This window comes from Nanorana parkeri, unplaced genomic scaffold (assembly GCF_000935625.1).
Source record: "Nanorana parkeri isolate BGI_ZX_2015 unplaced genomic scaffold, ASM93562v1 scaffold89, whole genome shotgun sequence".
Classification (NCBI taxonomy): domain Eukaryota; kingdom Metazoa; phylum Chordata; class Amphibia; order Anura; family Dicroglossidae; genus Nanorana; species Nanorana parkeri.
The window spans coordinates 2,339,836-2,363,087 of record NW_017306357.1 but is presented as its reverse complement, the minus strand read 5'-3'; the positions used below and the strand labels follow the sequence as shown (position 1 = coordinate 2,363,087).

The 23,252-nt window shown below is 43.9% G+C and overlaps 2 protein-coding genes across 6 annotated transcripts in view; both read right to left on the bottom strand.

Moving 5' to 3' along the window:
- Positions 1–4,505, bottom strand: part of CUNH1orf123 (chromosome unknown C1orf123 homolog) — an 8,957-nt gene extending 4,452 nt beyond the window's left edge. Inside the window, exons 1-4 of the mRNA XM_018552487.1 lie at positions 4,433–4,505; positions 2,104–2,187; positions 1,227–1,283; positions 816–897 (exon numbers count right to left, since the gene is read on the bottom strand). Of these exons, the coding sequence (XP_018407989.1) occupies positions 816–897; positions 1,227–1,283; positions 2,104–2,187; positions 4,433–4,438 (229 nt within the window). The 5' untranslated portion in view covers positions 4,439–4,505. The remainder of the gene's footprint in view (positions 1–815; positions 898–1,226; positions 1,284–2,103; positions 2,188–4,432) is intronic.
- Positions 4,506–8,301: 3,796 nt separating this feature from the next.
- SCP2 (sterol carrier protein 2) overlaps positions 8,302–23,252 on the bottom strand; it is a 30,553-nt gene continuing 15,602 nt past the window's right edge. For 4 of the 5 annotated variants that reach the window (XM_018552480.1, XM_018552477.1, XM_018552476.1 and 1 more), the window contains 5 exons: positions 17,810–17,966; positions 15,587–15,677; positions 12,608–12,737; positions 10,594–10,673; positions 8,302–8,489 (listed from right to left, as the gene is read on the bottom strand). In XM_018552480.1, the coding sequence (XP_018407982.1) occupies positions 8,394–8,489; positions 10,594–10,673; positions 12,608–12,737; positions 15,587–15,677; positions 17,810–17,966 (554 nt within the window). In that variant the 3' untranslated portion in view covers positions 8,302–8,393. The remainder of the gene's footprint in view (positions 8,490–10,593; positions 10,674–12,607; positions 12,738–15,586; positions 15,678–17,809; positions 17,967–23,252) is intronic. The other variant, XM_018552478.1, reaches the window with a different exon arrangement.

Below are 23,252 nucleotides of genomic sequence, written 5' to 3'. Positions count from 1 at the left end.
CCCCCCCCCCCCCCCCTCCCACCTGCTGACTGGATGAATTAGGAACAGAAGCAGAATGGTAAGGTAACCCCTCCATTCTTCCCTCCCTCTTTCTCCTTCAGTCAGCATGTTCAGGGAGAGCAGAGTCTGCTTGCCTCCTAGTGTTGCCCCTCTCTCTCACAGTCCGAGTGATGCTTATGCAGGGGATTACATGAGGCAATCTCAGGTACCTACACTAGCTTTTAATGATTCATTAATAAACACATTCATTGGTGTTTGTATATCTGCCTTCAGTTTGGCTGTAATGCGTTAGGAAAAAAATGCATAGTTTATAACTACATATGTACATATGGCAGCCATATTTGATCATTATGCATGCAGCATGTGCTTTCTTAGCAGTGCTGCACAGTGACTGCACTCTACGCTTCCTCTCTTTCAGTTCAGACACAATACAATCTGTTGCAGATTCAATTTAAACCAGAAATCCAGGCAGATTTAAAATAAACATATCAATGCAGTCTTGTACTTTTTAATGCATTATTGAATGTATTTTTTTAATGCAAGCCAAGGGACAAGAAAAGACAGCAGCACAGCTCTCGTGTGTGTATTTCGCTATCTGGAGTTTAGTCAGAAGTAAGGATGATAATTGAACCTGTCTGAAAAGACAGACAGCCAGTAGAGGAAACAACGATAAAATACTTTCATGGAAATCAGCAAAACAATCATATAAAGAGTAAACTCGCATCAAAATTACTGATAAAAATACACTGTAGGTTCTCTTTAACACGCTCATCTCCCCACCTCCTTTTCTTAGCATGTAGTGCATCAGGACTCACCTATAGAGTTTTCCCGGGAGCAAAGCTTACACTTCTGTACCATGCTGGCACTACCTCTGCCTCCTTTCAGAGGTGTACTGTCCTGCAGGTGACAGCATAAAATGTCTCATGAACACCAGCAAAGTAAATGTCCCAGAAGAAAATCTGATTCTTTATTCTAGAGAGAGAGAGAGGGAGAGAGAGAGGGAGGGGGAGAGAGAGAGAGAGAAAGAAAGATAGGGAGGAGAGATTGAGAGACAGAGAGAAAGAAAGAAAAGAAGAACGTCCAGTAAGAGCTGGCCACACATTGGTTCTGGGCTGTGTCCTGTCACCACCCTCAGAATTCGAATGTCATCTACAGCTATAATAATGAAGTGAGTATATAGTTGTATTTAGGAAATGACAGTCATATGTATACGACATGTAACTCACCATTAGTCTAATGTACTGCCATTTGTCTGGCACCTCTCCGCAGTTCCCACACTTCAGCTATAGGAGGAAACAGAAAAGTCATTTTTACATCTGTAAATGGTAAGGTTCAATGCAAGGTTAGTGAGTATTAATATATATCAAAGCATCAACTAGAAGAATGAATAGGATCCGGCCTGTATGGGCTTTGTAACAACAACATCATAAAACCTGATCTAGTTAGTGTTTAGTAATAACTGTGTTGAAAAAAGAATGAAAACTGCATTGGAAAGGGGCTATTTGTACTGATCCTTGGAGCCTCTCTCCCCGTCCGCAGCAGTGGTCTAAGGTCCTGTGAGTCATCACATTCTATACACAGTGTATAGGATGTGAGGATGCCGAGGGATATTCCATCACTGCAGCGGAGGAGACAGGCTGGATGAAGAACTGTGACAGCCGGCTGGCCCTGGAGTTCTGCCTTAACTAACACTGTTGATCTTCTACAAAAACTGTGTCCTTGTCACTTCCTGGCAGCTGAACTGACAGCACAATGTTATCTTTCTTCAGTAAACTACTAATCTTACCATACCCATGGTTACTGGAGATGAGCAAAGGAAGACATGGTTGACGTCCAGCCTGGGTGACAACCATGACGTCCTCCATAGATACAGTGGTGGAGTGAGTGTAGCCAAGAGAAGGAAGTGTGTTATTTGCAGGATCACCGGCTGGAATTTGTAGTGTATGGCCAGGTTTAGTGCCAATTTCAGATCCGACAGGCTGCTTCTCCAAAGTACTGGCCCAGCCAGGAAACTGCTGACTTCCATAATCAAAGACTTTTGCCCATTAATGCCATTAGTGTGCTACATTCCCAGATGTGACCCCAGTATTTGTATCGTCTCACCTTTAGAAACCATCGGAAGTCGTCTCCCACTGGCCGAAGCCGCGTGACGTTCTCAAGGTTGGCCTTGAGCTGTAGTGCAAATTTCTACATGTTGGAGAAAGAAGAAGAAAGTGTGACTTTGGAAGATTTATTCACACCGTGCCCACATATTATAAGCGGATTGCTCTCTCCTTGCTGGATTTTTTGTTCATTTTATAAGATAAATCAGGGATAAGCAACCTCTGCACTCCAGCTGATGTGGAACTACAAGTCCCATGAGGCACTGAAATGCTCTGCCAGTTAGAGGCATGACGGGATTTGTAGTTTCACCACAACTGGAGTGCCTAGGTTGCCTACCCCTGTTATAGAGTATAAAACAAGGAGGAACCAGAAAACACATTTCTTGCAGCAATTGGAATATTTTGCTTCGCTTGTCATTGTTTCACACTTGCAACTCCTCTTATAATAAATATTTTTCTTACGGCCCCTTTCACCCGGGGATCTGTGCACAAATCCCCTCCTGATGGGAGCAATACGAACCAGCACCCGTGTCCATCCTAAGAACTAAAACTGCCGGACCCCATGTCGGTCTATGGGGAGTCAGACATGTATCTGTTTACATCCGATCCAAACAATCAGATCCGTTTGTTTTTAAGGATTTTTTATAAATAAAGGGATGCGCAGATACCAGTTTTGCGAGTACGAGTACTGGTACTTGCCGAGTACTTACAAGTACGAGTAATGATACATTTTTGTTTATTGTCATGTGACAGTTTTTCTAAAACAATACAGACTAATGATTTCAGGACAGTGGTGGAGCGCCAGAGCCCGGTCCCAGCTGCAACCCTGGTAGTCCTCATGAAAATGCCAAGTATCGGCGCTGTTACTCGAAAAGTATCTGTGCAACCCTAAAATTATATATATTTGTTCTTAGGTTTAGATATCCTATAAAGCAGCCTTATGTTGTTGAGGTCTCCTTGTGAGCATGCTGGACACCTAGCCACCCACTTACTTAAATATTTGGAGTCACTAACTATTAGCAGATTTCTTGCATCCTTATTCCAGGTCATCGACTCCAAATGCATTGAATTCAGAGAGTTGGCATAACCACCAAGCAACTAGTATCTTCAGAAATGGCTCAGCAATGGCATTTCTCATGAGTAGTGATGAAGCCGGGCTTGCTGCAAACCCAGTATGCCATGGTTCACCCAAGGCCAATCAAAACTGTGACTTCCAGCCCCCTCCCTTCCAGCCCAATCAGTGACGGCGGGGGAGGGGGGTGGTGGGTTACCTGACCCCTTGTGACATATAGCTGTGCGATGACGAATGTACCCCTCTGCAGCTGATTGGGTCAAGAGGAGGAAGTGGCGGTCACAGTTCTGAGCAGGCTTGGGGGGTGAATTGGGTTTGCACCAAGCCCAGGCTTATCACTAGTCGTGAGTAATTGGCTGCATTCTAAGGCCTCATTCACACAGCGTAAAGTGGGGCCGTACAGATCCGTGCGGCGTGCACGGCCGTATCCGGGAGGACAGGTGCTGCGTGTGATTGTACGCAGCCCCTGTCCTTCTCTATGGGAGGACGCAGCTGAATGCCGTCATACGCTCACCCGAGCTGCACATCTGTGCGGGTGTCCGTGCAGCTCGGGCAAGCGTACGACGGCATACGGCCGCATCCTCCGATAGGGAAGGACAGGCTGGTGTGTACAATCATGCGCAGCACCTGTCCTTCCCGGGAACAGCCCGATAAGGTCGTGCACGCCACATGGATCTGTACAGCCCCACTCTACGCTGTGTGAATGAGGCTTAAATGTGGTTAATGACGGTGAATCCATCACAGCGAATGTGTCCGCATTCACCATATATTACTTATGACGTGCCACTAAGTTTTAAAGTTTCCATGAACTGGTGGCCACAGGTCAGTACATAGAAAGCTATGTATGCACCAGCGGGAAATATGGTGAGGACCGGTCTGCAAGTCAGATATCACAACCCGGCTGTCTTGCTGCATTGCAAGTCAGCACAGCCATCCTTCCTACCAGGCTGAGAACAATCCCTGTCATGCTGTGTATAGACAAAGGGGGGGGGAGAGCAGACAGAATCTGAAAACTTTCCAAGCTTAACTGAAGATAGAAGCTGATTGGTTGCTATGGGCAACTGCTCCAGTTTTGGTAAATCCCCCCCTGTATGTATATATCTGGGCTGTGAGCAATTTACATTGCTGCAGTCCAGATTATGTTCATGTCTGCTCTATCATGGATTTACTGGACATGAGACTTTCCCATGCAGAGTGTCACTGCCAGCATGCAATACATACAGCAATCATTACTTTTCTGGGCTGCTCGAGAACTTACCACCATGACGTCACTGAGCGCTTGCTTTACAGCATGTCGCACTGTTAGCTCTGGAGGCGAACAAGGAAGCAGAGTCACGTGACCTAGTAGAAACTTGCCAGGGAAGTGGGAACGGAGAGCGCCACCTGGTGGTGGAATGTGGGAATAGTCACACATTTCCTGGAGAGGGTGTATATTACACTTACAGCTTTGATTTTACTTTATAAACCCATTAATACAAAACCTTCACCCAATTCCCTCCTGCCTTCTCAATCTTCCCTCTCTATGGTCTGACCTCTACAAATAAAATGTACTATGTACAGTGTATGTGTTAGGCCCCATTCACCCACGAGCGTTCCCAGTTCCCACACATTCACAAGTGTTTGTTTCCCACATTTTGTGCACGTCCCTATTGATTTGAACGGGTTCCTGGACAGTAGTGTATGTAGCAAATTCTGAGACATGCGTTCCGTGATTTTCTTCCATACATTCATGCGGATTCTCACAGGAAAAAAACCGCACTTGCCTGTGTTTGAGGTGCCATTAACTAGTAACGGCAATGCAATCACGTTCAGTGTTTACTTTGTGTGGGTTTTGAGCCACGTTCATGATACAACCAAGTGTGAATGGGCACTCAGAGTAGGAAAGGGTTAAAGAGGAACTCCGTGAATGTAATAAAAAAAAAAAATGTAACCCTTGCAGTGGGGCAACCCCAGCACTGCAAGGGTTAACTGTTAATTTTGGTCTGGGGGCTCAAATAAAAATGTACTTATTTGATCCTCAGTCCTGCTTTGCTGCTGCAGAGGGGGAGAAAGAGGAGACCTGATCGCCGCAGGACTTCTTTTTTCACCACTACAAGGGTTAACATTTTACAATTCTGGAGTTCTATAAAAGCAGTCAGGTTATTTTTCTGCTGTCTGTGTACCATTGGAGAAATCATCCTTTACTCCCTGTCCCAGAGAGGCAACAGGACATTAGAGGAAATCTCCCAAAGTGATGGGAATACCCTCTTAGACAATTGTCCTTATAACAGATGTCCCCATTGGAAGATTTCCCCTTACCTCCTGTTCTGGGGACAACAAAAATTTTAGATTTCCCTTCACTTTATGGGGACATCCCTTGTCTTCTTCCAAGTCCTGGATCCTCAGCCATCTTATTGGCTAAGCCAAAATTACATAACTCATGCAGGAGTATGGGATTTCATTCATTGTGGCACTGAGGTGTTTTTTTTAACCTGCTTTAACTGCACTACACAAAACACTAAAAAGGGGAATTTGAGGAACACTTCTAAAATAATCTAAAAATAAATCTGTAACACAAAATAGGCAACACTCTATTTCTATGATCAATAGATCAACTTTTATTAGACACAATGTCATAGAAACCACTAACTGGGTCCAGCTGGTCATTAAAGGAGAACTATGGGGTCAGGGCTTTTCCCCATAGTTCTCCTTAGGGTAACGGGAGGATACAAACTAGCGTCCTCCCGTTACCCTGTTTGAGGTGAGTGAAAAGCACTCACCTCATAGTTCTCCTGTAATGCCACCATATACATACATACATATAAATATCCAGCTATATATATATCATCCAATTTCACAACTTTAGAAGAAGCTGTCTGTGTCATAGCTGACAGAGTGCACACCATCATATTAAAAACAAATCTCACATTCACAATAAAAAGATTTTAATCACACTCCTAGTATACAATGCAAGCAATGGAATAGGACAGTGTGCACTGTGGGATGTTTTCTATTTTTATGATCGCATACGGAGAAGAAAGGTGATATAACTCTGGAAAGAGACCTGATTGAGAGTGTCTGTGGATCTTGGAATAGTGGCACCTGTTCATCTGGGGGTTAGAGATTCCAGACCTCCATGATAAGGTCATCATAAAAGGAGAGCGGCTTTCGGTGGAGATTATTCAATGGATCTTTGCTCAGCTGCAAGCTGAAAAACTGTCGGCTTTATGTGTGTGCTGGATGTGTGTTCGAAGGGGGACACCTTCTAACACAATGGGGGGAATTTATCAAAACTGGAGAAGACAAAATCTGGAGTAGTTGGCCATGGTAACTAATCAGCTTCTGTCTTCAGTTTGATTAGTTAAGCTTTGAAATGTAAAGATAGACGCTGAATGGTTGCCATGGGCGATTGCTATAGATTTTGTCTGGTCCAGTTTTAATAAATTCACCCAATGTGTTTATATATAAACAGCCAGGCTGAACGCTGGTGTTCACTGTGAGGAACAGAGCTGATGACATCATTACCTTTTTGTTAGAACTTTATTGCGATGTCACAAGTGACATTTCATTTACTTCTGTGGTACACCGTGGTGTGCTTGTACTGCGTCACACCACTCTGCACTGAAATAATAATAAAAAAAAAAAAAAGGTACTGCATGCCGTAATGTTTTTCAGTGCACACCACCGCAGAACAATGCGAACTGGGCTGATTGTAAGCCAAGCAGTTTGCCTCGTCTTTGTACTGGGACTGCACAGTCAACAATTGGGAACTGTCAACAATTGGGAACAGAGGGGACGGAAAAAGTGAAAGTTGTTTGGCTTGAAACGTGGCTTGGCCAATTCGCCATGTGGCACCTATGGTTGGATGCAATTTCATCTCTCGAGGTATAGGGCCGGGACACCACGGCAGGGAAGACAGTGGAGTGTTAGAAATGGTTTGTTCTAGTTTGCCCCATAGTTTCAAATCCTTGTGCCAACACCAATCAACAAACCTGGATAACTGTATGGCCTGATGATACAGGTAGATGTCTGGGGGGGGGGCAACACATATCCCCCATATTCCTTAGGTCTCCACTACACCGTCTGTCGAAGCACAGCCACACAATGCAATCTCACACAGACTGTATACCACTCAGTATCCGGGTCTCATTGATGCCATGGCCTTTGCTTTTTTTTAATATTCCTAATTGTTACTCTTCCTTTTTTTGTTTGTGTTCAATATGTATTGTTTGATAGGGGTGTTATATGTAATCATCTATGCCCTGGGGATGAGGAGGATGGTTGGGATTCCATAGCTTAACAGAGAACTGGACAGGGCTGACACCAAGGAGTCTGTTCATACAACTTTCTCTCTGGATTTTCACACTTTTCCAGCTAAATCCAATTAGAGAAATGGTGAAAGCTGTGGGAGTCTTGAGTGAAAACCTTGATATAGAGACCCTCAAGTCTGGCAATTTCTGTCTACAAAAAGGCACATGGCGTCATTTCACAAGAGGAAATTAGGAGCGGAGAGCATTTCTGGCAGCTCATCGGGTATTTTTCTGTACTTGCAGGCTCTTAAACTCACTGAAAGTTACATTTCTGTTTAGATAATGTTTACAAGCTGGGATTAAAACTGCCCGTGTGAGCTGGGCCGAGGAGCCCCGGTATAGGAAGCTCAGTGTATATGCAGACAAACAAAAAACACAGTCTATTAGCATTTTTTTTAATTAAAAGTCATTTAAACTATTAACAGGTTAGAGAAATATTCTGTTCTAATCGAGTCCTGAAGAAGGTGTATAAATCCAGAGACAGAGCAGGATTCCATTGTTAAGTCACTTCTGTCTGATCAATGGGATTAGTTCAATTACTGATACTCTATTAATCTGCTGCAGACATCATTTAGGTCCATTAGTGTTCATGGGATGAAAACTGCAAGTAGATGAAGCCAGACTATTACAGGGTGATGCCTCCATACAACCCACGTTATTTCTAGAGAGGTCGGCAATACAGTATGCACATTTCAGGAATTCAGAACAGAGCGACATACAGTATAGTATAGTATAGTATGGTATGATAGAACAGGGATTCACTCCCATTTCAGGTACTGGCCCCTCCAGAAATAAATGGGAGATGATTCATCACTTCCCTGTTGCATGACGGCTGCAGTTGCCGTTGATCCCAATATGTCTTTCTCATCATCTCGATACCATTGGACTTCATCTGCGTGATTCACATTTGTCTGGTAGCGGATTATCACTTTAAAGCTTGGCTTTCACTGGCTGCAGTTGCAGGCTCTGCAGTTTCATGGCCAGTCCCATATTTCCGGTGATTTTCAGCTTGCCCTGGAAGAAAGCCTGAGGGACACGGATGTGATTAGCAAATATACATTTACAAAGAGGTTTTAAACAATTACAGACTGAGTCAAATGGCCAAAAAATTATAATTAACCCCTTGCCATCCGCCCATTGTAAAAATACGGGCAGACAGTGGATGCTTCCTGGCGGGTGGACGTACATTTCCATATTCAGAGCTAGGAGGTGTTAAAGGAGAACCATGAGATGAGTGCTTTTCACTCACCTCATAGTTCTAGCCGACCTGTGACAATGAGACTGTCATAGGTCAGCCCAGTAGATCGGGAGGTGAGCAAACACATACCGGCGTTCGCTCACCTCTCGATCCTGTCACTGCTCTCTGCCGTGAAGGGGGAAGGGTTGGATTCCCCCCTCTCTGCTCCGATAGCGCTGACTGGCGGAATGGACGGGGGAGGGGGCGGGTACAGCTTGCTCTGCCTCTAGATAGGCAGAGCCAGCCGTCAGTCACGCAGCTGGGCGGATCCAGACATAATTGTCGGGATCCGCTTCAGCATCTCAGTATACCGTGAGCAGCAGCTCGCGGTATACTGCGGCGTCTCAGTATACCGCGAGCTACAGCTCGCGGTATACTGAGCCTAGGGTGACGGGAGGACGCTAGTTTGTGTCCTCCCGTTACCCTAAGGAGAACTATAGGGAAAAGCCTTAACCCCATAGTTCTCCTTTAAATAGCCTGCTAAAACAGCATTGTATGTTGCAGACAATGATGTCTCACCCCCTCCCACCTCTATTCAAGCTTGGATTCTCCATTTTTGCATAAATGGATTCCCTGTACAAGTTATTCTGAATTGAGAAAGCTGGTTGGATGACCAGTGAAACATCTTCAAGAAAAATACAGCAAGTCCAGTTGCCTCGACTTATTTTTTACAGATATACCATGACCTGGATAAATGAGAACCTTTACAGACATCCAGTTGTTGTGGAACTAAAAATCCCATGAGGCATTGCAAGACTGACAGCCTCAGGCATGACACCCAAAGCAATGATGGGATTTGTAGTTTCACCACAGCTGGCGTACCGAGGCCACCTACTACTGGGCTATGCTATTGTCTTCCATTATGTTGGGCATCATGTCTTCTTGTATACAGTATATCCATAAAGAGGACCTGTCAGTGTGCCTTTGCTATTATATAGGGGGATTGTTATAATAGCAATAACAATAAGTGCAAAAAAACCCAAAATGTTTAACTCCCCCACCCACCTATAAAACGTAAATACACGCCCGGTGCCCCAGCACGCAAAAAGGACAATTGCGCTACACATGTTACATATCGCCACGAACGTTGCAGTGAGAGCAATCATTTTAGGGCCATCAATCACTGATAACACTAAACTGATGAGCGGTAACAGCTTTTAAAGCGTCGCCTATGGCCAATTTTGGGTAATCGTTTTTTGAGGTTTCGCGCACGCAATTTTAAGGCTTGACATGTTTGGTGTCTTTTTACCCGACGTGACCCCGTCTTTTATATTTTACCAAAAAATTGGGTAATAATAAATGTTTTATCATTTAATATAGGGGAAACTGTTTTTTTAAAAAAATGTTGGTAATTTTCCCTTAATATAGTAAAAAATTAAAACCCCAGTGGTGAATAAATACCACCAAAAGAAAGCTCTATCTGTCCCCAAAAAAGGGTATAAAATTAATTTCAGTACAGCGCTGCATGACGGAATAAATTTCAGTCAAAGTACCGCAGCGCTGAATACTGAAAAATGGCCTGGATGGGAAGGGGGTTTAACACCGCGGATGTCAACTGGTTAAGCAAACTTTACTTTTTGTGAATCTGTTCTGAATTGTCTTACCTGACACCCTGCCAGCAACGGAACTTGCTGCTGCGAGTTAACAACGCTAACCCACTGCCTCTCAATTAGGACCAACCTTGTCAGGCTGTCATGAGTGCTCCTTCAGTCCTTGAGCGGTCTATACCATAGGCAGCCAATAGGCTAACTGAAGGAGCTTGCACAGCATGCTAAAAACAACTGGTAACATTGTCAGCTTGTAGCAGGAAGTGCTGTTACTGAAAGGGTCTCAGGTAAAAAAAAATGTGCAACAGCTTTACAAAAAAAAACCCAAAAAAAAAACACAACTTACCGTCTGAGGATTTATCTTTCCAGTCATCAGAGCCAGGAGGTCAGAGTCCGCCATTGTGATTGTGCAATCCGCCTTTTTATCTGCAACGAAAGCGACAAATCCATTGAATTGGCAAACATTTAGTATAGCTGAACTATTTTCCAGTGTCCCTTTGACAATGTAAAGCCTTGGCAAAACTTTCTTCCTCCTTTAGGAGGGGGAAAAGGCAGAAGAGTTTTTTTTTCTTTTTGTTGCTAGGGTTGATGTCACCAAAACAAAATGAGGGGAACGAATATCACTAAGGGCTTATTCCCATGGATATGCACAGCCATACAGTATGCATGTGTGAAAAAAACCTGCATCCGGGAGGGAGAGGTGCTGCATGCGAGGCTGCACGTGGCTATATGCCATTCTAAACTTGCACATTGAAACAGGTATGGATGTATGTTCTTGGGCACATCCAAGGGCATGTATCCGTACTTGTACAAGTTCTGGTCAGCATGCAGCTGTGTCTTTGTGAACGTGGTGTACAACAGGAAGACGCAGGCCGCAAGAACCAAGAATGCAACTACATACGGCCTACAGTACAAGGCTTTAGGAAATTCTTTGCAGCCGTCTGTGTTGCCCATAGCAAATTAATTTTAATGCAAATTGGGAACAAGTCCTTGTTTCAGTCTTTTAATAAATGGGACGAGAGTAGTTATTAGAGGAGGGAGGACAGACAATAAGGGAAATCTCAAAGTTAGAAAAAGGACACATTTTTCTTGTTAGTGAGGGGAAATGTAACACATTGGGAGATCTGGAGCAAAAGGAGCTTAATGGGAGCAAAAAAGAAATGGATAATGCTCCAACTTGGAAGCAGGACTATAAGGTGTATGCCCTCCTTTGATCCCATCTCCCACAATTCAGTTCAAGGTTCCTGAGCAGCCAAATCAACAGCCCTTGCTCTATCACATGGGGAATGGTGGCGGTGGAGAGCCTTCCTAGCCATATGCAAATTTTGCCTTTTTTAAAAGTCAATCTTTGGATAAGCTTTTGGGGCAGCTGAAGTGGCAGATAAGAGTATCGACAAGGTAAGAGGAAGCACCTTATCGAGGGACTACAACCTCTTATCCCTTAGAGCCAAGGAAGATGCCATCTTAGCTGCTTTTTGGATTGCAGTTGCCATGATGCTGCACATGTGAACAGTTATGACACCAGCCATTTGAGGGCTTAAAAAGTTGGGTTGAGAGCAGAAATAAGTTCACTGGCAACCTTGACAGTTGGCATGCCCTAAAAGTATTTTGGTGGGTACAGTTCCTCTTGCATACAGGCACAAAGGGACATACACAGTAAAAAAAAACCAACCAGGTATGGCATGGCATGGCATACAGTCGCCTGTACAAATCAATGACAGGATACGGCTGTACACTGGTAAATTCTGATCCGAGTGTATACATTCATAGAGCAGCAGATGTATGTCCCTGGATTCAGACAGTCTGCATCCAGAGGCATACATCTGTACCTGTATGCCACATATACAGTATATGCTAGGATCAGTGTTTACCAGCGCACAGCACATCTGGTCATTCATTTGTGGGTATAGGCAATACCGGTGACTAGATAGGGTTACAACTTAAAATTAGTATTAATATTAATATGACCATAAGGTTTAAAATTCCATAAAAAATTCCTAAGAACACCGGTGACTACCAGGCGAGAGAAATATGGATGGTTTATATTGTACACGGCCCTTTGCAACCTATGATTTGTATAGATACCTGTGACTCCGACGTGTTGAAATATGGGCAGTTGTTACAGTACATGACCCTCTGTGCCTGTGTGCATGGGCCCTAAAGAGCCTTCTACCAAGCTAAAGCATTACTTTCAGTACTATAAAATGAGTGCAAAGTCCGTTAGTTTCTTTTCTGCTGTCTCCTCAAATGCTTATTCTAAGTATATACACATCAGTTCTGATACTTGATGTTTCAGATCACACAATGATTGCACACACAGACAAGGATTCATTGACATTAGCCAAGAATCAGAGATTTACCTGAGTCAGGGTGCACAGATCCCCTTCCGTTCTTCACATCAACTACCCAATTGGCCTCCTTCCCTCCAGGTCCATCTTTTACCTTGAAGGCAAACACTCCTCCAATCTTTTTCACATATTGCTCTCCCTCCTGTAGGACACAAAAGAGTGAATAAATCATAGACCGCCACCTGACATTCACAAAGCAATTTCTTTTCATTAACAATAACAGAATCAAGACCTTAAAAAGGGAACAACATTTTTGCAGCTTGCCCATCCTTAGATGTGGTGGTTGCATTCATTTTTTTCCAGGTTCTTTTTACCTGGTGATCTTGCTAGTAACTAGGGATGGTTCAGGTTCAGACTGAACCCAGTTTGAACCAATCAAAAGATCCTTATTTGTAGCCAATAAGTGGCTCTGCCTAAAAAGCCTGTTTTGACCCTTTTTGATGGTGGTGGGTGCTCAGAGCTGCTAACAGGTAAGAATTACTTTTTTTTTGTTGCCAACTACAAAAGGTAGGCTGTAAGCAGTAATACATTAAAGTAGTTATGTTAAAGTAGAACTAAAGCCAATGCATTGTTTTTTTGCTTTGGATAGAGTAAGATAGTGTTATAAGTAGAGATGCACCTATACTAGTATCGTGCAGATGCAGAGTATTTGGGAGAGTACTCGTACTCGCCCCAATGCTCCGATGCCTAGCCCGATACTTCCTGTATCAGGAAGCCGGGCAGTGTGTCATTACACGCTGCCTGGCTTCCCGATTGGCCGGGAAGCCGGCTCCATGCTCCTTCATCACTTGTGGTTGGGAAGCTGGCCAATCAGGAAGCCGGGCGCAGTGTAATGACGCACTGCCCGGCTTTCCGATTGGCCGGGAAGCCGGCTTCATTCTCCCTCGTCACCTCATGACGAGGGAGCATTGGCTGGGAAGCCGGCTCAATCAGGAAGCCAGGCACCACGTCATTACACGGCGCCTGGCTTCCTGATTGGCCAGAAAGCCGGCTCCATGATTAATCGTCACCAAGTGACAAGAAGTTTGGAGACGGCTTCCCTGCTATTCGGGAAGCCGGGTGGCGAGTTTTTACACGCCTCCTGGCTTTCTTAATGGGACTTTCGGTATTTGGTATCGGCGAGTACAGAAAAAAAAAATACTTGATACCGAAATACCGGTATCTGTGCATCTCTAGTTATAACCCATCAGCCTTTTCCACCATCTGTGTCCCATTGGGAAATTTTCCCTTCACCTGTCTGATAGCCACAGGAAGCGAGAGGAAAACCCTCCAAAGAGAAAAAAAAATCCTTGGTGGTCATCAGAACTAGTGTCCCCATTGTAAGATTTCTCATCTATTCCTCATTTGGTGACAACTCAGAATGCAGGATTTTCTTTCACTTCCAGTGATAACCAGGTGGTCACCAGCACAAATACAGAGGGCGAATCTACCTAATGGGTCACAGACACCAATAAAAAACATTTAAGGGTGCACAAAACCAGTATAGGATGACCCGGTTATAGTTTGATACAGCTGAAACTATTTGGATATTGTCCATTTGGATTATATGTGTAGAAAAGGCTATTTTGTTTTTTATCATACCAGGTTTTATATATATTTTGCCCGTGATTTGTATACATAATGGCTGGATCTGTGCTGTACAGATGTAGTTAACAAAATGAGGATAGTTTTTTAAAATTGTATTGGTACTTGTACCAGTTTCAATGGTAATACGTTCATTATTCTGTTGACATGTTTCCTCCTATTGGGAGATTCGTTTAGGGAGGGAGTTATGCTCACCTGATCCTCAGAGCCGGCTTGCTTTGAGATCGGTCCCTTCCGCCTCACTTCCCCATGGCTGCAGTAGTCTAAGGTCCTGCAAATCATCGAGCCGTAGCTAGCTCATTTTGCGCCCGAGGCAAGAATAGAAAATTGTGCCCCCCAACAGACGTGTGATGTCACTCGACGCCGCACACGCTGCATCATGTGACGTCATGTGCCCCACCTCCAGGACAGCGGCGCGCATGTGGACAAATCCAAAATAGCATAAACATTTGTTTTGTTTGAAGAAACTAATGAAAACATTTTTAGTTTCTGCTCATTTTGTCCAAAACAAATTTTATGTCTAATAATCTGTGTGCATGAGTGTGTTTGTGGGGTTTTTTTTTTAATTTACTGTTAAGGGGGGGTTCGGGGTAATATTAGGGGTCTAAACAGACCCCTGACATTTCCCTTTTGAGATAGAAATTGCCATCCTGAGTGCTGAAGCCAGCAGGGGCGGATAAGGGATCACTGAAGCCGGCGGGGGGGATGGGGGCAGAGGAGGGAGCGCCTCCACCCCCCCAGCGCTCTATTTCTCATCGGATCCCTGCTGCCTCTGCCCATACAGGCGGGGGAGAGCAGCGAGGATCCGAGGACAAGCTGGAGCCCGTGCCTATCCTCTTCTCCCTGCCAAGGCGCGTCTGTGTTGGCCACCTGGCGGCCCTGTTGCCATGGTGCCCTGTGCTTGCCATGGCAACAGGAGTAAGGGGACGCAGCCAGGCTGGCCCTGGCTGCGCCCCCTCTCAGCTGCACTTGAGGCGAGTGCCTCACTCGCCCCATGGTAGCTACAGCCCTGCGTCCTACACATGGCGTATAGGACTTGAGGCTGCCAAAGGACAAACCATTGCTGCAGCCTAGGAGGAGACAGGTTGGTAGGAGCACTGTCACAGTCGGCTGGCTCAGAGATCAAGGGAGTACATTGTTATTTTCCTCCCTAGACCAAAACAAGCCCCACTGCAAGGGAGTTCTGCTTTAAGAAATTTGTCATTAGGGTTCATTCTAGGACACAAAAGGTTCTTGCCCTATGAATATTTCTTGCGCTCGAACGATCTCTTATCACTTGATAAGCAAGGTGATCATTGACCGCAGTAATCTGTATTTAAGGGTCAAACTAAACTTTTTTGTCTGACAAACACATTGTAAAAGAAATACACAATTACCCCCCCCCCCTCCTCCTTCTCCTCCATTGACCTCCTGCAGTTTCTTTTCAATCTCCTTGAACACAAAATCGGCTTTAAATCCCTCCTCAGCGCTGGTTGGTGCCAGCTGGATACGGGTAGATCTGGAGAGACAGAGACATTGCTTAATCATGTGGCAGTCATAAAATCGCACTGCTCAGTGACCGTAGGAATTTTAGCCTCATACACCGCGACGGGGGAGGGGCCAGGAGGATGCTGTACATAGCTTCCTGAAAACATCACAGCACCCCGCCTCTGTCCTCCTCTCAACCCTGATGCAAGCAGTGGGCTGACTCTTGGGAGGAGTCATGCAAATATAAAAAAATGCCTTGATTGGTAGATGTCAGTCCGGGGTAGTGGGCACTCCTAGGCAGGCTATATTTGCATGAAGATCGCCCTGTGTAACGCACACATGTGATGCTGAGCCTTCATGATTGACAGAACTGAAATCCAATAAATAAAAGGCTGCGCCAGTGACAGTCAGGTTGGGAAGAAAAGGGCTAGACGATGCTGGAAGTCCTCCAGCCAGGAAATGAGGCGGGCTCTATCAGACTTACTGCAGCTTCTAATGCACATTGGGAGAAGCTCACAGTGTGCAGTGAAATCAGAATAAGCCATTCCAGTCCCGGAGAGGAGTCTGTACAACTGTGCAAGACAGAAGGGAAGGCCGGAGATCAGCTTTAAAATAGTAATTTCCCATTGACACCAATTGTGTGTATTTTATAGAGAAAAGAGACCAATGAATATGAGACCCTTTGCACCGTGAGAAGAAGACCTTACATTACCTCCCACACATGTCACATGAGGACACATGGTGCTGCATACTGACATGAGCAGTAAGTGGATTCATTAAGAGGAAAGACCACAGTGCAGATCAGGGACCAGGGGACTCCCCCACTACAGAGGGTCAGGCAGATATGTTTCTTGCCGCAGTGATTCCTCCTGAGCAATAAATATATACAACTGCTGGTCAATTGGTGGTGGTGGGGGGGACCAATCGCAATTTTCTTTTTTATGACCATAGTAAACCTTTAAAGATGGGAGAGTGATCCTGACTAGCATTTTCAGAAGCAATGGCTGCCTCTCCATTTCTTTTTAGCTGGCCATACACCAGTAGAATGTTTTCTTAGGTAATAGGTTACCATGGGAAGTGGTACAATACAATGCACATGCATTGGGCTAGGCTTGCAGTGGGTCTGCCCCTGTTCTGCAAGGGTTAAGTGCTCGCTTTGTCTAGGGGGCTCAAATAAAGACATTTTACTTACCCAACCCCCGGTCCTGCAAGGGTTAAGTGCTCGCTTTGTCTAGGGGGCGCAAATCAAGCCATTTTACTTACCTAACCCCCGGTCCTGCTGGTCCCCACAGCCTCTTCTTCCCTTTGCTCCGGCGTTCTAAGCTCACATCTTATGCAGGTTCATTGATCTGCATTAGACACGAGAACACCAAGGGACATTGAAATATCAGGAGTGGAGGGGAAGAGAGGTGAGCTTTGACCACCACCGGAGCAGGGATCGGGCAAGTAAAGCAGCTTTGAGTCCCCTAGGCAAAACGAGCACTTAACCCTTGCAGTGAAAGGGGGGTAGGGGGGCACTACGTTTTTTCTTTGCCCAGAATTCCTAATACGACTGCAGCGCTCCCAACATTGAAAAACGCAATGCAGGTTCACATGCACTCCCGCATCGCAGTGGATGTAAATGGAGGCTTAGTCCCAATGAAGAAGGTATCACGGCCAGAACTCAACTGTGCCCATGTTTAAAAAAAATTCAGTTTTGTTGCATTTTTAACAGAAACAAAAAAAATCAAGCTTAAAACAAACAAGGAAATCCACCGGATACGTAGAAATGATACTCTGTTTAGTTGCACAATTATGGAGGGTTTTAAATCACAGATGATGTATTGTGCAGATGACGGTCACATGCTAACGGCAGTTCTGTATCTTTGACAAGCATTACCCACAATACACCACAAAGAACTGCGGGTTATTTTCTGCAAGGCTGCATTCATACATCTGAACTTTCACACACAATGGAGACAATGAACACACAATGGAGTTGCGCTCATATTGCCTCCTCCCAGCTGATGATCAGTGACCCTACATATGGATTGCAGAGGCGCTGATTGATCTGCACAAGCCGATCCGGAATACACAAGCCTTATGTAATTCCTAGAGCAGCAAACGGTGGTGTGTCCTAGATTACAATGATTAGCAGAGAGCATACAAGTATAGCCTGCTCACCTGGGCTCTGCGTCCTGGAATCCCATCTTGTATAAGGTGACCACCACGGCTCCCCCAAGTCCGATGTTGTGTTGTAAGGCTAGTTTGGCTCCAGGAACTTGTCTTTTACCGGCCTGACCTCTGAGCTGCCAGCACAGTTCTGCACACTGAGCCAGGCCTGTGTACAGAGAAAAGATAGTCAGTGCTCCTCTTCCGGCTCCTTGTCACACCCTGGGGGCCACAATGTGGAGCTGCAACTCAACCTTAACCCTTTGTTGTTCACAAGAAGTTAGATCTGCGATTTCCAATACAAGCACTCACTATTGCTAGTCACCAAAACAGTTAATAACTGTACCGATCGTTTACATTTTTGGAATCCATCTGGCAAATACCTTTTGCCAGATAAAAGTTTTATTACAATTCAGAATTTTTACTGTCGTCATGTAAGAGGTGAAAACAATGAAATAGGCAAATTCCGATCTTTTAAATAAATGACTTCTAAAGAGACTAATTTTAGTTTTGTTAAAAAATAAATAAATAAAATGCATAAAATTATCATCTTCTACAGTCAACGGTTTCTAGTCTACTTATCATTAAAAGCAATCTGATTGATGCAGTTGATGTAGATTAATTAAAAGAGGGTTTGCGATCTGACCTTCATGTTTAATGTTATACCCTAAATATGGGTGTAATAGGAAAGACGGGGCGACAGAAAGGTGAATTTAGCCATTAAAACTGCACCTGCCGGCACATTTCAAGTAATGAATCAGCAACTTATTTAAAGAGGGACTCTAGCGATGTTATCCACCATTTCTTTGGCTGCAGCCTGTCCTACTGAGGTGTGTCTGAACTGCTAGAAAGCATGTCAAAGGCCGCCTTTTCTGGTCAAATGCTGCAGCTTTCATTCTGACTCAAATGGAAAGCAAGTGTTTAAAAAGAATGACAAACACTTAGTGTAATACTAAAGTTATGAGGGCAGAGGCACGAGAGAGTTGATGTTATAAGCCAGTCAGATCTCAGGTACGATCAGTGTAAGCTCAGGAATGGTCATCAATAGGACACAGGCTCAGGAATGGTCATCACTAGGATGTAGACTCAGGAATGGTCATCATAGGGATGTAGACTCAGCTGTGGCTATTACTAGGCTGTAGGCTCAGAAATGATCATCACAGGGATGCGGGCTCAGGGACAGTCATCACAGGGATGTGGGCTCAGGAATGGTAATCAGTGGGTTTTACGCTTAGGTGATCACAGGGATGTAGACTCAGGTATGGCTATCACTGGGACATAGGCTCAGGAATGATAATCACTAGGATGGAGGTTCAGGGACAGGCATCACTGGGATGGAGGCTCAGGAATGGTCAACACTGGGATGGAGGCTCAGAAATGGTCAACACTAGGATGGAGGCTCAGAAATGGTCAACACTAGGATGGAGGCTCAGAAATGGTCAATAATAAAAAGAAGGCTCAGAAATGGTCATCACTATGATGTAGGCTCAGGAATGGTCATCAGTGGGATGTAGGTTCAGGGACAGTCATCAGTGGGATGTACAGTAGGTTCAAGTATGGTCATCGCTGGGAATTACTGAAGGCCTAGGTATGGTCATCAGTAGGATGTAGGCTCAGGAATAGTTATTACTGGGATGTAGGTTTAGGGACATTTATCACTGGGATATTGCCAGGGACTCAGGTGTGATCAGTGGGATGTAGGCTTAGGCAAGGCCATCACTGGGATGCAGGCTAAGCTACAATGATGACTGGCATATAGGCTCAGGTATGGTCATCACTGTGATGTAGGCTCAGGTAGAATATTACTGGGATTTAGGTTCAGGTATGAAAAAAATCTGGGATGTAGGCACAGGAATGGTCCTTACTGGTACTTAGCTCATTGGCAACAGAAGTTTTTTTTTAATGTTCCTGGGATGCAGGCTCAGGGATGCTAATGAATGGAATGTAGGCTGAGGGACAGTCATCACTGGGATGTAGGCTCAGATATTATTAGGACTGGGATATAGGCTCAGGGACAATCTTCACAGGGATTTAGGCCCATCGGTGACAAGTTTGTCATGTTCCCGAATCCAAACCTGGTTTTCATCATGGTTGGGAAATAAAGAACTTTGACCTTATGGAGCAGGTACGAAATGATCAGTTTACACTAGTAGTGGAGTAAATCTATGTTGTTCGTTTATCTCTGGTATCTGATCTGTGTCAGAGTGAAAACTAAGGGATGGGAGTGAAGTTCAAGGTATGCAGTGTGAACTCTCTCTGCCTCCATCTGTCACACAGATAAAAAGGAGCTCAAACTCCATAATATCGTATATACACGAAGATAAGAGACAAACCTGTCCACGGTCTCTTGCACTGTTTACACCCACTCTGCCCTTTCACACAGAAATGTTTGTGTGCAAGCTCTGCATTATATTAGGAAATCAAGGCCTGTTTATATACCCAGCTTTATTTGTAGAATTATATATCTTTGCTTACATAACATCGGCCTAATAAAAAAAGTACAAATCACTTAGTGTGTACATGAACCCTTACAATTAACTTATTCACTCACTTTTGGGTCTATTAAATATACCATTAGGAACATCTTTTGAGTATTAAAGGTTTTAGAAGTTCACAACCCCCCCCCCCTTTTTTTTTCCAAAAAAAAGGTTGATGTTTTCTGAAATTCAGAGGTGCCCTGTGTCCTCTGCAACTGTCTTGTGTTATCTCAAGCAGCCCTCCAATTTCTCATCATGGGACTACAGAATGAATAGCCTTTATGTTGTAGAGATCTGAGAGTTGCAGTGGTTAAGTAGTATAACAAAACATAACTGGGCAGGGCTGACACAACAACACAGTCCATAAAAATGCAGTTTGTCATCCCAGCAAGCCAAAAGAGCTTAAAAGCTGAGAGCACTTCTAGCAGATCAATGCGAAAACACATGGGGAAATGTGTATGTATTGCAGTGATAGATTGCATTTGTTTTTTTTTTTTCTTTTAACATACATTTTAAGGAAACCAGTTAACACACATCTGCTGAAATGGAAGAAAAGATAAACATGCAATCAAGGACCTGACACATTCTATGCCTGTGCCCACCCCCTCCATTATTATAATGAGCAATACAACTCCTTATATAAAAAGCAGAAACTGATAAACATTAGTGGTGTTCAACCTTTCTTTTTGAAAGGAAAAACCTGTCAAATTTAACTTTCTCACTTAATATTCTACAATATATAGACAATGGAAGGCACTGAAAGGACTTTGAAATACCCATATATGTGTTTAAATGGAGAGCTCATTGGTTCATTGGTTTATTCACCTCGTAGTATAGCACTGCCTCACATGTATATGTGCCCCCGTCCCCCTGTATTTGTTAACAAGGCAGTGCTGATCACTAGGCTGGATATAAAGGAGAGGCCCTGAGCCCTTTTATGCAATTCAAGGCTTCATGTTCAATAAATGCATTGGTTTGTATAAAATAAGAACAAAAATCAAGCTGGAGCTGGGCTTTAAAGCTGAACTCCAGACACAAAAACTCTCATTTAAATACGTTTCTCAATAGTCACAAAAGATGTAAACCAACTTTACATGCACCAAATGCCCTTCCAAACCCAGATTTTTACCTTGTAAATGTAGCAGTGACATCATGTGCTGCACAAACCCTACTCAGCAGGCCCCACCCACTGCAGCTTGCCTGCCGAAAACTACAGGATGGGTGGATACAAGAAAGGACTTTGATAGTGTACATAAGCATTCATGTATTAATGTCTAGGTAATGTTAACGAAGATCCTATGAACTCTGTTGTCCTACATTTAACTAATTGTGTGTGAAGAGTCTTGGAGGCATCTGTAGTGAAATGAGGACTTGTACCTCATGACCCTTAATGACAAATGCCAAAACTGCAGAGCGTGCAGGAGCAAATTCAAGTTAAATATACTTTAAGCTTATTAGCTATGAACAAAGACACAGTGAGGGGAATTTTTATCAAAACTGGAGCAGACAACATCTGGAGCAGTTGTGCATGGCAACCAATCAGCTTCTCTCTTTCATTTTCATGCTTAACTGAACAAACTTGAGAGAAGCTGATTGGTTGCCCTGGGCAACTGCTCCAGATTTTATCTGCTCCAGTTTTGATAAATTCCTCTCGGTATGTCCAGTGCTGATGTCCAATGACATAAGAACCTATTATTGGGAAGATAAAAGCATGCCATGTAGATACACGAGGAATTAAACTTTATATAAATACCCAGTTTATATCGAGTTTAAAAAAAAAACAAAACAAAAACAACAGCAAAAAAACCACACACACCTTTAAAACAGTCAAGAAATTTAGAGACTCTGAAGAGGTCTGTAATTGTTGCTTTAAGGACTATAATAAATTGACAGTTGACTAAGGAATAGAAAGCAATGCAAAAACAAACAAACATATTACTGCTTAAAGTGGACCCTATCTTACCTAAAATCTTTCACACCCATCTACTATCCAATCACCTTAAAGGCCACAATTCCAGCATGGAGGAGGTGTGGAGTCACATTGCCACCTTCAACAGTCAGGAACTGTGTTCAAGCAATTTATAACCAGTCACCATGGTTGAGAGCCAACCTGCCTCCTCCTGTACCTCAACTTTTGCTATGGAACTTGCATTGCAGTGAAGAGTCAATAGAAAAACAAAAAAAAACAAAAATGGAGTTAAGGCCAACTAAAGGTGCTAGTCAAAATTTGCACACCAGAGCTGTCCAGGACTCAAGGATCTCCAAGTAGTTAACATGTACAATAAACAGAAGCAGAGTGGCTCAGTGGCAGGGCCGGCCTTAGGCCTTTAGGCGCCCCGTGCGAGAAAGCTTTACAGCACCCCCTAGTGACCACACCCTTTCAGTGACCACACCCATTTCTCCAATACCGGCTCCATTTAAAGCCTCCCATTCCGGTAAGTCCCCAAGAAACAGATTACAAGCTATGATAAAAATAAAACTTTTATTCAAAAGGTATTAAACTTGTAAGCACAATATAAACATTTGTATTAAATAAAACAACAGTAGACAATCAAGTGGCCATTGCCTAAATAGCTTGTGCCGGACAGTGTCTGATTTTCTTATTTCAGTAAGTTTGGAGGTAAATACCTGTATCACATGGTATAACGTCACCTATACAGCATACCACACGATATAATAACACCACCTATACTGTATATCACATGCTATAATAACTAGGGCTGGTAATGATTAAAATATTCGTGTTCGATTAATCAAAAAAAATTGTAATCGATTACTAATAACGCACATACAGATCCAACAACTTTGGCCTATACACATAGAGCACAGCAATGAAGTAATACCATGAACTAGGATCACACTAATCCAGCACATTATTAATCTCACGTGCCCCACTCAATATGGCCGCCGCTTGAGTGGGACAACTCAGAATAATAACATGCTGGATTAGTGTGATCCTAGTTCATTTTATTACTTCA